This window comes from Notolepis coatsorum (assembly GCF_963971535.1).
Source record: "Notolepis coatsorum genome assembly, chromosome: 17".
Classification (NCBI taxonomy): Eukaryota; Metazoa; Chordata; class Actinopteri; order Aulopiformes; family Paralepididae; genus Notolepis; species Notolepis coatsorum.
The window spans coordinates 88,520,103-88,533,629 of record NC_140181.1 but is presented as its reverse complement, the minus strand read 5'-3'; the positions used below and the strand labels follow the sequence as shown (position 1 = coordinate 88,533,629).

General features: G+C 43.7%; 1 protein-coding gene across 4 annotated transcripts in view; it reads left to right on the top strand.

The window, feature by feature from the left end:
• The window catches only part of plcg1 (phospholipase C, gamma 1), a 95,158-nt gene that overhangs the window by 38,440 nt on the left and 43,191 nt on the right, over positions 1-13,527 (top strand). For all 4 annotated transcript variants that reach the window (XM_084333892.1, XM_084333890.1, XM_084333891.1 and 1 more), the window contains exons 6-13: positions 4,179-4,263; positions 6,353-6,436; positions 6,875-6,897; positions 6,997-7,066; positions 7,300-7,401; positions 9,383-9,501; positions 11,699-11,784; positions 13,355-13,475. In XM_084333892.1, the coding sequence (XP_084190018.1) occupies positions 4,179-4,263; positions 6,353-6,436; positions 6,875-6,897; positions 6,997-7,066; positions 7,300-7,401; positions 9,383-9,501; positions 11,699-11,784; positions 13,355-13,475 (690 nt within the window). The remainder of the gene's footprint in view (positions 1-4,178; positions 4,264-6,352; positions 6,437-6,874; positions 6,898-6,996; positions 7,067-7,299; positions 7,402-9,382; positions 9,502-11,698; positions 11,785-13,354; positions 13,476-13,527) is intronic.

The following is a 13,527-nucleotide window of genomic DNA, read 5'->3' as shown; positions in this document are numbered from 1 at the left end:
TACTAGCTCACAAGCTGCGACAGGTCTCATCTTCACACCAGATTCCTAAAGTCCGCACATCGTCTGGGATATCCTTAGACCCCAAAGAGATCAATAACGAATGAAAACGAACCCGATATCTCAGAATTAGATGACTTCTTCCACACCCTCGATATTCCTTTAATTAGCCAAGACCTGGTAGGAAAATTAGAACAGCCACTTACTACTGAGGAACAATTTATGGCCGTAAAATCTCTTCAATCCGGGAAAAGTCCAGGACCGGACGGCTACTCAGCCGAGTTCTACAAGAAGTTTCTTCCTAAGATAGCCCCTATCCTAAACGAAATGTACAATGAAGCATTTGTAAATGGCACTCTCCCACAGACTCTTACCTTAGCCACGATCTCTCTAATACTTAAAAAAACAAAGACCCTCTGGAATGTGCTTCATATCGTCCAATCAGCCTACTAAATGTAGACTATAAAATCTTAGCCAAGCTCCTAGCAATACGTTTAGAATCAGTCCTTCCGTCAATTATCTCACCTGATCAAACAGGATTTATAAAAAATAGACACTCATTCTTTAATCTCAGACGCTTAGTTAACATCATACATAACCCCTCTATGACCAATACTTCTGAGGCTGTCATATCCCTAGATGCAGAGAAGGCATTCGACAGGGTGGAATGGAAATACCTTTTCTACACCCTAAATAAATTCGGCTTTGGCTCTAAATTCACTACTTGGATACGACTTTTGTATGCATCCCCTCAAGCCTCAGTCAGGACTAATGACACACAATCCAGTTGGTTTCCCCTACAGCGCTCAACACGTCAAGGTTGCCCTTTAAGTCCTTTATTATTTGCCCTTGCCATAGAACCTCTTGCAATAGCACGCCGCCTTAACCCTCTCATCAAAGGTATAGTTAGATACGGCCATGAACATAAGGTATCGTTGTATGCGGACGATTTATTATTGTATAAATCTGATCTTTCTGTTTCTGTCCCCGCTGCCCTTATCAATATCGAATCCTTTGGTAGCCTATCGGGCTATAAACTGAACCTTAACAAGAGTGAACTGATGCCACTTAATATAGCCGCAAAAAAGTCTCCTCTACACAATCTGCCATTTAGGATTGCCCATGATGGCTTCACTTATCTTGGGGTACATGTTACAGACAAATTCAACAAACTCTTTCAGGCCAACTTTGCCCCCCTCCTAACTCGTACTAAGGATGATTTTGAACGCTGGTCTATACTACACCTCTCTCTAGCTGCAAGAATTAACTCTGTTAAAATGAACACCCTCCCAAGATTTTTGTATCTCTTTCAATGCCTACCTATTTTTCTCCTCAATGCATTTTTTAAGAAAACTGATTTTGTCTTATATATGGGACAAGAAGCCTCCCAGGATAAGAAAGCAGCTCTTACAGAGGCCCAAATCAGATGGAGGCCTCGGACTACCGGATCTTAGGTCCTACTACTGGGCTGCCAACTTTAGGACCGTTCAGTTTTGGCTACAGTGTAGTGGGATGTCCTCACCTCCAGTTTGGCTGGAGATGGAGGCAGCCTCGTCCGTACCGGCATCACTGACCTCTCTCGCCCACGCCACTAGTTTAGGCCCTTATATCCCCTTTACAAAAAATGTATGTGTCAAATCAACAATGAAAATTTGGAACCAATCTAGACGCCACTTTGGCTTTCACGCAACATCTTTTGCTGCCCCGGTGGCCTCAAACCCGGCCTTCCCCCCATCTATGATTGATGGCGCTTTCTCAACCTGGACTAGTCTCGGTATTAGAACATTTAAATATCTCTATATCGACAATACCTTTGCTACGTTTGAACAATTATCGGTTAAGTACGGTCTCCCCAGAAGTAATTTTTTTAGGTTTTTACAGATCCGGAGCTATGTCCGCAGCTTAGATACCCAGTTCCCCATCCTTCCTGGTGAAACACAACTTGAATTTTTTTTTACCCCTCTTCCCACTCTAAAGGGCTCCCTGTCGAGAATTTATAGGCAACTATGCTCATTACAGTCCACCTCCTTAAATATTATTAAGTCCTCATGGGAGGAGGAATTGGGGGATGCGATATCTGACGACATGTGGGAAAAAGCACTCAAAAAGGTCCACACCTCTTCCATCTGTGCTCGACATTGTCTCATCCAATGTAAAATCATCCACCAAGCTCACTGGACTCCAATGAGACTATCCAGAATTTACAAAAGTGTGAAACCTAACTGTCCACGATGTAATCGGTCCCCAGCAAACCATGTGCACATGTTTTGGAGCTGTCCATCCCTAGTGGACCTTTGGAAAAACATATTCAATACACTCTCTGAAATATGCAGTACTCGGGTGGAACCAGATCCTCTGACTGCGCTATTTGGTGTTTCCTCACCCTTATTACAACTGACAAATACTAACAAAGAGGTCTTGGCCTTTGTTACTTTGTTAGCGAGACGGTTAATCCTACTTCAGTGGAAATCCTCCTCACCCCCTTCCCATGCCCTTTGGGTTAAATCTATTCTTAACTGTATTAAACTAGAAAAAATCCGACACAAACTCCGACGATCTACAGACAAGTTCTTTTCTATGTGGGCTCCCTTCTTTTCCTATGTTGAGAGGACCCACCTTCCCATAGTCCCAGACTGATACTCACTCACACAATACCCTTGGTACACTACTCACCCATCCCTCCCCTTCAAACTTTCTCCTTTGATGCACCAAATCAACACCAGAGTTGGTTGACCTATGAATTGCTGTACTCACTTTTTCAAAGGTATCGCCTTATTTAAAAAATAAAACTAATTTACTTTTTATTTTTTTAATTATTATTATATACTTTATTTTTACTTTATTATGTTTATTATTATTATATATATATATATCTTTTTCTTTTATATATTTCTTATTACCAACACTATAAATCTCTCTGAAACTGTATTTTTTTTTTGTTTGTCTGCATGTCACTTTGTCTTGATGTCTGCTGTTCTTTGTATTCTGTTTTTGTGTTTCAAATAGAACATTTTCAAGTACATATAATTTGTAAATGATGGTTGCACTGGAAAAAAAAACCAATAAACAGACATATAAAAAAAAAAAAAAAATGAATTTAAAAACGAAGGTTCGAACGTTCGTTTGAAAAAACCTGATGAAGTTCGAATCCCAAAAACGGGCTTTGGGGACAGCCTTACCCTTGAGTAGCTAGAGACATGGCCCCAAGCCTTTCCATGTCGGGACCCCCAGAGAGATCTGCATTATATCACTGACTCACATTTGATACGATTTTATCAGTCAGTCCCTCATCTAAGAAGATTTGAGTCTCATAGTATTTACAGTTGTACAGAACTGCTTAACCCCTTACCGGGCAGAGATTTATTTCACGTCATAAATACATTAATACAGTCCGTATTAATTCATGTTCGGTTTGTTTATAAATGTAGCCAATAGTAAAGACCCTAACCCTATCAAAATTATAATTAATATTCTCCTTGGATCGTTACAATTTACTCAAGCATAATAACAGACACAATATCTCTGGGAACACTGGGAATACATTCCCCAAGGTCCATAGATGTCCCTAGATACCGAGAACATGCAAATGGACCTTGTAGAAGTGGAGCAATCTTCCATTTACTTGGGTACTATGTACTGTTAGCCACATTTTCCGAAGATATGGCTAGGACTTAATTCTCCCAATGTGCTAACTTTGCTGGGGACAACCCTGACCCCCCCCCCCCCCCCCCCCGGATCCCATGCGAAGGCAAACCGCTGAGCGAGGGTATATAGATGAGGTGGGGCTGGTAGGGAGGTGCAGCCCTGTGATTGTGAAGTGTGACAGTGAGGTGCAGTGAAGGAACTAACCTCTCAGACACGTACACACACTCCAACCAACCCCCACTTCCTGACGGGCAGGAAACAGACTGGAGAGAATGGAAGACACACCAGAGAGAGAGAGAGAGAGAGAGAGAGAGAGAGAGAGCAGTAACAATGAAATCAAAACAAGCGATCATCACTGATGGTATAGAGAAATGGGGGAAATATGTCTGGATGTAGAAATTCCACTTGTGAGCTCAGTGTTTGCGACCAGCGAGTAATGGTGTGAGTGCATGCGTGTTTGCACACTTATTTATAAAAAAAAATCATATCAATGTCTTTGAGTGTGATTTTTAATATAAACGTGTGTGTGTTTTTAGGATATCCTGTAAGGATCTGAAGAGCATGCTGAGCCAGGTTAACTACAGGGTACCCAACATGAGGTTCCTCCGAGAGAAGCTTCCGGTAACCTGCTTCCCCTCCTATGAGCCCCCACTGTTCAGCTAGAGCTCTCAACCTGCTTCCACTGTTCAGCTAGAGCTCTCAAACCTGCTTCCACTGTTCAGCTAGAGCTCTCAACCTGCTTCCACTGTTCAGCTAGAGCTCTCAACCTGCTTCCACTGTTCAGCTAGAGCTCTCAACCTGCTTCCACTGTTCAGCTCTCAACCTGCTTCCACTGTTCAGCTCTCAACCTGCTTCCACTGTTCAGCTAGAGCTCTCAACCTGCTTCCACTGTTCAGCTAGAGCTCTCAACCTGCTTCCACTTATTGAACCCTCACCATTTAACTAGAGCTCTGCTTCCCTCTACAACAGGGCTATTCAACTAAATTGTTCAGGGGGCCACATTGTCAGAAACCCAAGGGGCCAGGGGCCGGACTGCCACGGCGCCTCCCCGTGCTATGAATATATGTACACTTGACACAACACGCAACCACATTTTCACAACTTTTATTTAACTACATTGCAAAAGTAGTATACTTTTCAAAAAAAGTGCTTCATTTATGTGCAACAACTGCAACATCTCCTGTTACACATTTCAATATAAAAATAAAATAAAAAACAAACAAGTGCATGATGTGCATCTGAACATTCTAACATCAACACTTGAACAAAAAACACATTTATAGTGCAACTGAGCTTATGAAAAAGTGCTTCATGTCTGTGCAACAACAGCAAATCACAGCATCTTATTAGCACTTATTGTCCACTCTTAACTCTCAAACATCAGGGGGGTGGGGGGCAGACGGGCCTATCCTACATACACACATCTAATGAGAGAGATTGCACTTCTTTGACTGGGCAATGGCAGAGAAAGAGGGTTCATAGGAAGTGAGGGCTACCCAAGGGCGGCTAGGTGGTGTAGTGGGCAAGGCACTCGCCACCAGTGTGGAGACGCTAGGATTCGCGTGTTCGAATCCAGCTCTCCACATTGTTTTCAGTTTAGCTGGTCGTCCGCAGTAATACACATTGGCCGTATTACGGGGAGGGAAACTGAAGGGTGGGGATCGGACGTTGTGAACAAGCGACTCCTACAAGTCGGTTGGTGCGCCTGCGCAGTAGAATCAGGAAGTGTCGGGGGCAGCGTGAGCCTCCCACGCGTTACTCCTCGACACTGAGAGATCGAGCTGCGCAGGTGAAAAGATGCGACTGCTGTTACCTCAAGTACCGGAGGGGACTTGTGCTATGTATGACTTAGTCCACATTGCAGCCGGCTTGTGGGAGGCAAGAAACAGCGTTCGTGACAGGGGAGGGTTGAATTGGATGATACGAAATTGGGATGGGAGAAAATATAGAAAAAATGGGAGAAAAAGTGGATCAAAAAAAGGAAGTGAGGGCTACCCGCAAACAGTGATGCAAATGCTCATTGTTGCTTGTTTTAATGGCATTCATGTGATAGAAACTGGATTCACAGGTGTATGTTGAGCCAAACATTGTTAGCACAGATATTGCCAGCGTTTTTATTTTGGGGAATGTGTTGACATGAATACACTTTATCCAAAATGTTGTGGTGGATTCATTCTCAAGTGCCTGCTTCAGAGCAGATGATGCTTGCATGTCAATTATTTCAAGTTGCAGGAGACCTTCATCAATGTGAAGTGATGCAAGGAACTCTTGTCCTTTTGTGGAAATAGCAGCTACATTGGCAAATGGGTTGCTCACAAAATGCATCAATTCTCTGGGCATGTCAAATTCATCAAATCGACTTGCAAAGTTTTCCCTCAATTTATCAATGAAAGCTGTCATTAATTGAGTGAATTTTGGCTCAATTGTGCATGTGAACGTTGACATGAAAAGAAAAAAGTAAAAAAAAAATATATATATATATATATATATATTTTTATAATTATCATGTAATCTTTTGCGGGCCGGTCAGAATCATCGGCCGCCAGTTGAATAGCCCTGCTCTACAAGATGTTATCTTAGCTTAATAACTTGTGGTTTACCGTAATAATATTAACATCCTCTTATCAAATTATTTTTTTCTCTCTCTCTCTACTTCGGTCTCTCTCTCTACTTCGGTCTCTCTCTACTTCTGTCTCTCTTCCGCTCACAGGACTCAGAGCTGAGGAATGGAGATGTGTCTTTCAGCCAATTTGCCCAACTCTATCGCAGCCTCATGTTTGACGCTCAGAAAAATGTAAGTTCCTTTTTATGAAATGAGCTTATTTATTTTTCACACCCTAGCACTTTGATTTTAGTACCCCTATCCCATGCGCGCCAAGGCACCTGCCCCCACCCCCGCCCCAGCTCTCTATATTCACCCCCCACCCATCTAGATGTTCTCAAATGGCTGACGGATCAATACAGACCAGCTAAAACCCCAGCGAGCCCTGTGGTGGAGGCCATTAACACACACACATACACACACACAGAGACAGATGAGGAGGCCGGCTGGCATGGGTCAGATGAAATGTATGACCTCAGTACCTCCCCCGTGACTAAGCACTCAGCCTCCCTCCCAGGATGATTGTGTGGATGATGCAGTTGGCCAGTGCTTCATATTTCTAGTGGTACACGGTTTGATTAATCAACTTTAAATCATTAGTTCTAATGCGTTGTTCACCCCCTCTTTCAGATGGATATTCCATTTTTACAGAGGTAGGTCAAGACCACACACACACAAAATGAATCCCTCCATTGTGTACTGTATATGTGTATGTGTTCTCTCTGAATTCTCCCATTTACTTTTCTTGTCAGGTTCGCTGACAGACCAGAACAGAGGATTTCCCTAGAGGACTTTAAGAGCTTCCTCCTGGACTCTCAGAAGGTAGGTGTCCTCTCTCTCTCTCTCTCTCTCTCTGTCTCTCTGTCTCTCTGTCTGTCTCTCTCTCTCTCTCTCTCTCTCTCTCTCTCTCTCTCTCCCTGTCTCCCCCCTCCTCTCTGTCTCTCTCTCTCACCCCGTCTCTCACCCTCTCCCCCCCCCCCCTTCCCCCCACTATATTTGCACAACCCACATTAGTCCAGTTCCAGTCCAGGGTGTAACAGCGTGTCTGTGTGTAGGAACTGTGGGCCGGGGACAACAACAAGGTGTCAGAGTTCATGTTCGGCTTCCTGAAGGACCCTCTGAGAGAAGTGGAGCAGCCGTACTTCCATCAGGATGAGGTAACGCACTAGACACGTCCCGCCAGGACGAGGTAACGCACCAGACACGTCCTGCCAAGACGAGGTAACGGGTCTCAGTGACACCCTGGTGGAGGACGCTCTGCTGGTGACGTTTTGTCCTGCTCTCCTCTGCTGACAGAAAATAGAGACTCATTGATAACCACTTTTCCCACCCCTGACCGTCTTAAACCTTTTCAGTTACGTGTTGATACCGAGGACCCCGGTTTGATCCGTCGCTTGTACCGAACAGTATAGACTTAGCGATTTGAGATGCAGGCATTTCTCTTCATTTAGAGAGATCTAATGTGCATCTACGTGTCCAAACATCTTCAGAATCAAGTCACTTTGTCTAGATTTCTGCCATGTTACAGTCGTTTCTTGGTATTGGATTTTAGTATTGGGGTATTTCTAAGATACTCTATTTTAGCCTGGTATACAACCCGGTATCTGACAATCAATGCATCCCAAACAGAAGATGTGTGTGTGTGTGTGTATATATATATATAAAAAGTAATGGTAAATGGCTGCATTTATATAGCAGCTTTTATCCAAAGCGCTTTACAATTTGTTCCTCACATTTGACCCATTCACACACCGACAGCAGAGGCGACCATGCAAGGTGCCAACCTGCTCATCGGGAGCAGTTGGGGGTTAAGTGTCTTGCTCTACACGCACAGGCACACGCACATATACACATATACTGTAGATAATGCTGACTAGTGGGACATGTGTGTGATGCATACTGTTGATGTGAGATACTTACAGGAAGCGTAGGTGTGTCACCACATGCCCCACACACGCAGATCAAGGAAGGCAGGCAGACTGTGGTTATTAACTGTTCAGAGAAAGGAAGGGATATCTTTCCTCCTGTGGTCACGGCGTGACGCTCTAATTAAAGGCCTTGCTGCGATGCCAAGCAGCCTACAGTGCATTAGTACTACTGGTAGTACTCTGTGCCTGAGCTGGTGTAGTTGGAGGAGGTGGTGTAGTTGGAGGAGGAGGTGTAGTTGGAAAGGTGGTTTAGTAACAGGAGGGGGTCTAGTTAGAGGAGGTGGTCTAGTTGGAGGAGGTGGTGTAGTTGGAGGAGGAGGTGTAGTTGGAAAGGTGGTTTAGTAAGAGGAGGTGGTGTAGTAACAGGAGGGGGTCTAGTAACAGGAGGGGGTCTAGTTAGAGGAGGTGGTGTAGTTGGAGGTGTAGTTGGAAAGGTGGTTTAGTAAGAGGAGGGGGTGTAGTAACAGGAGGGGGTGTAGTAACAGGAGGGGGTGTAGTAACAGGAGGGGGTCTAGTTAGAGGAGGTGGTGTACTTAGACGAGGTGGTGTAGTTGGAGGAGGTGGTGTAGTTGGACGAGGTGGTGTACTTAGATGAGGTGGTGTAGTTAGAGAGTTAGGAGTTCTGCAGCCGGTTTGTAGTTACTTTACAATACAAAACAAATTTAAATGTCTGTTCCTCGCATTCACACACCTGCTCATCGGGATCAATTAGGGGTTAAGTGTCTTGCTCAAGGACACTTCGACACGCTTCCCAGGAGGAGTGGCAATCGAACCGCGACTGCTCTACCACCTGAGTCACTGTTGCCTAATTGAGTTAATCACTCAATTAGCAGTACAAAGGCAGATGGCAGTCATACACACCGACAGTGCCGGAGGTAGAGCAGTCGTCTGATAATCCGGAGGTTCCCGGTTTGATTCCCGGGCAGCATGTCGAAGTGTCCTTGAGCAAGACACTTAACCCTTAATTGCTCCCGATGAGCAGGTTGGCACCTTGCATGGTTGCCTCCGTCCATCGGTGTTTGTGTAAATGTGTGAGTGAACAAATTGTAAAGCACTTTGGATAAAATATTTATAAATGCACCATTTGCCCTTCTTTTGCTGTTTAGATGTGGTGGCAAGATTAGAAAGCATGATGCCCACTATCCCATGCTTTCACCAAGTCACACATTGACCTGTAATAATCCTCTTTCTCTTCTCGTCTCCTGTCCAGTTCATGACCTATCTGTTCTCCAAGGAGAATACTATCTGGGACCTCAACCTTGACCTGGTGTGTCCTGAGGACATGAATAACCCCCTGTCCCACTACTGGATCTCCTCGTCCCACAACACGTACGTACAGAGGGAGGGAGGGAGGGCACAGGACAGGTGGAGGGGTGCACGGAGATATTTGGGGGGGGGGGGGCTTAGGTTGAATAGAAAATAAAACCTACGCTTACAAAGAAAGGAGTGTGTCGACATAACAAGACTGAGTCTAAAAGCCCTGCTAGCTAGAGTTCTCAGTTTAAGCCTGATGGGCCTGGAAAAGCCTGTTGCGTATGTTTGTTAATAATGTGTGTGTTTACAGTAGGCTAATCTGTATGTTTGTTAACACTTTAATCGCCATGGCTTAAATTCATAATTTACCATCCCTCGCCAGCTCTATTTGTCTATGGAGAAGTTCCCCTTCTTTGCAGGGCTATAACTTTTTAAATTCTATTGCTAAATTGCCATTATTATGGCCCATTCAATGTCCTATATGTATTGTTCAGGGTGTAGCAACGTTAAACTTTTTCATTCACATATTCATACTAAAATATGGTCTAAAGTATAAGTATGTTTTTATCGTTTTCTGCAGCTTTCTTCAGAACGTGATTTATAGCCCTAAATGCATTATATTGATGATTAAATACAGTTTGGTAGGAATCTGTGCGAGATAAAAAGTTTCAACTGGACGTGGTTCTAGAAGTTTCTACGCAGCATCTGATGATGACCGGATGGGCGGGGGATCGTTTATAATTCTGTGGGCAGCGTTAGATGATTCATCCAGAGTGGGTCATATGTTCATCAGATCAGTTAGTATAGAATACGTTAGAAAATAACGCTGAATCTTACCGTGGCTTCCTCGCGCCGCTGGCAGATGAGCATGGAACAGATTTTTTTCTATTATGGGATGTAGAAATGCCCGATCCATTTCCAGGTTGTATAATAGTATATACGTCCAAATAACGTTGTTTATTGAGTTAGGGCGAGCGATCTATTATCCAGTGTTTCAAGATGGAGTCGCGGGAGCTATAGCGAGTGGCCGGACCACATATGGATGAGCACTACTGGTTCAAAGGTTAATATCCGGTTGGCGATCTGCCGATCGGCCACCAGATGGCGCTCTTGAACCGCTAGAGAGTTGAGAGGAGATCAGCAGTGTGTCTCAGGGCTCCGGAAAGGAAATATGATTTCGATGACAGATTTTTGAAATATTGACATCAAAGACAAGTTACGGCGTCTTTGGCAGAATGAGCATGGCTCGGAATGACGTGAAAACTTGTCCGCGGCGATCATAGTGTTAATGTGTCTGTTTACAGTAGGCTAATCTGTATGTTTGTTAATGTGTGTGTTTACAGTAGGCTAATCTGTGTTTGTTAATAATGTGTGTTTACAGTAGGCTAATTTGTATTTTTACATGTGCGCATAAATAGCTACATAAAAAAAATAAAAAATTAAGTAGAGAAAGTCTTGGACAATAACATTGACTGTAAAATGAGTAATCAGCACCATGGACAGTGCGGCGTGTTCAGCTAGTTTGTGAAACAGAAGCCAGAAACAGTTCCTGTTTGCTGGCTTCTTCTCTCGCTCTCTCTCTGTGATTTGAGCCACCGCCAACATAAATCGTGCAGCCCTTTCTGTCAATAACTGACTTGTCTTTTATTTTTTGTTCCTTCTGCATCATGATTTACAACGTAAAAAATGCAATCCCATGATGTGATCACACTGGCGATGGCACATGTGGGTAAATGGCTCAGCCCTGTAATCAAAAACCCTGATCAAAGCTAATTGTTACCGGGTCTTGGGAGTATTGGAATCTTGCATCTTTCCCCCGATCCAAAATCGCTTCATCATAATGGGCTTTTGAACCGACGTTTTCATGCATCAGATAAAGGCTGTTACTCAACAATCGTGCTTCACAATGAGCCGTTCTGCTCGTATTCTTCAGGAAAATGTCTTTTTCCTCCTATTGAGAAGTGTGTGTGAAGGGGGGGGGGGGGCGTGTTCAAAATGATAACTTTCTGTGTCGCTTGAACAATACCCACTAGAGCGGCGGAACGAACACTTCCACGTTTACTTTGATTATGTTTGAACTGAGCGGCTGAATGAGAATCGAGTGTTTACTGTAGTTAACAAAAAGAAAGAGCCCTTTTTGATAAGGCCTTCTCTGTGTATTTGCACTGCCACCATGGAAAGTGTGTGTGTTCTGTGGTGTGTGTGTGGATTTGTTATAAGCTGCTAAGGTGTGCATCTGTGTGTGTTGTGACGTGTCTATGCTTATTTATAGCTATCTGACGGGCGACCAGTTTTCCAGCGAGTCGTCTCTGGAGGCGTATTCCCGCTGTCTGAGGATGGGGTGCCGCTGCATTGAGTGTGAGCACGCATTCACAATATAACACACACTGCCTATTACCCATATGGTATACATCACCACACACACACACACACACACACACACACACACACACACACACACATGTAAACAAACGCACACTTAAACAAACAAACACACGCACACTCCTTCAGGCACCACACCCATCGTGACGCAGACATAGACAGACGCACGCAGGCAGGCACACAGACACTGTGTCATCGTGTTTGGCTCTCGTGAGACCGGTTCCTATTATTATTAGATGTATTTTTAGACTAGCTCAAATGTGCCTCCTGCGAGAGTAAATAAAGATTATGTAATGCTAAACACATGGTGTTCTCATTTGAGATGTCTGTTGACTTGCTGAACTTTAATGGTTAGGAGTTTATGTTGCAATTTCAGGGGAGGGGGATTTGCCTGAGATTAGTTCACACAAAAACATCTTTACTGTACATGTAATTCTTATCTTATGTCATCCATAAAAAAAGAAATTGAGGCACTGTGAACCAAATGTAAGCCTAGAATATGTTTGTAAACAGAATTGCAGGCCTTGCCTTTGTAAACAACATCAATAGTCAAACAGTAACTTTTCAGATATCTTTCTACCTTCTAACAGTGTTCCAGAGACCCAATTTTCCTCTTAGTTTGTTTGTTCATCTGTGACAATATACCTAATGATGTACTTTAGACTATTTCCACTCCCCTGACTCTCCCATAACTACACAGTGCAGCTTTAAAACACTGGTGCACTAAAACTACACAGTGCAGCTTTAAAACACTGGTGCACTAAAACTACACAGTGCAGCTTTAAAACACTGGTGCACTAAAACTACACAGTGCAGCTTTAAAACACTGGTGCACTAAAACTACACGGTGCAGCTTTAAAACACTGGTGCACTAAAACTACACAGTGCAGCTTTAAAACACTGGTGCACTAAAACTACACAGTGCAGCTTTAAAACACTGGTGCACTAAAACTACACAGTGCAGCTTTAAAACACTGGTGCACTAAAACTACACAGTGCAGCTTTAAAACACTGGTGCACTAAAACTACACGGTGCAGCTTTAAAACACTGGTGCACTAAAACTACACAGTGCAGCTTTAAAACACTGGTGCACTAAAACTACACAGTGCAGCTTTAAAACACTGGTGCACTAAAACTACACAGTGCAGCTTTAAAACACTGGTGCACTAAAACTACACGGTGCAGCTTTAAAACACTGGTGCACTAAAACTACACAGTGCAGCTTTAAAACACTGGTGCACTAAAACTACACAGTGCAGCTTTAAAACACTGGTGCACTAAAACTACACAGTGCAGCTTTAAAACACTGGTGCACTAAAACTACATAGTGCAGCTTTAAAACACCGGTGCACTAAAACTACATGGTGCAGCTTTAAAACACTGGTGCACTAAAACTACACAGTGCAGCTTTAAAACACTGGTGCACGAACAACCCGTACCTGTACGTTGACTACTTAGTATGTCGACTTTGAATATCCTCCCTCTTCGGTAGAAAAAACATGCAGATATTATAATTGTGTACATGTCTGTCTGTCTTATCTCCAGTGGACTGTTGGGACGGCCCTGATGGAATGCCAGTCATCTACCACGGACACACCCTCACCACGAAGATCAAGTTTTGTGACGTCCTGACAACCATCAAAGAACATGCATTTGTTACGTCTGAGTGAGTCGGAACGCAGACTAGACTTGTCGTGACTTGTGTCTTTGTAGTCGGA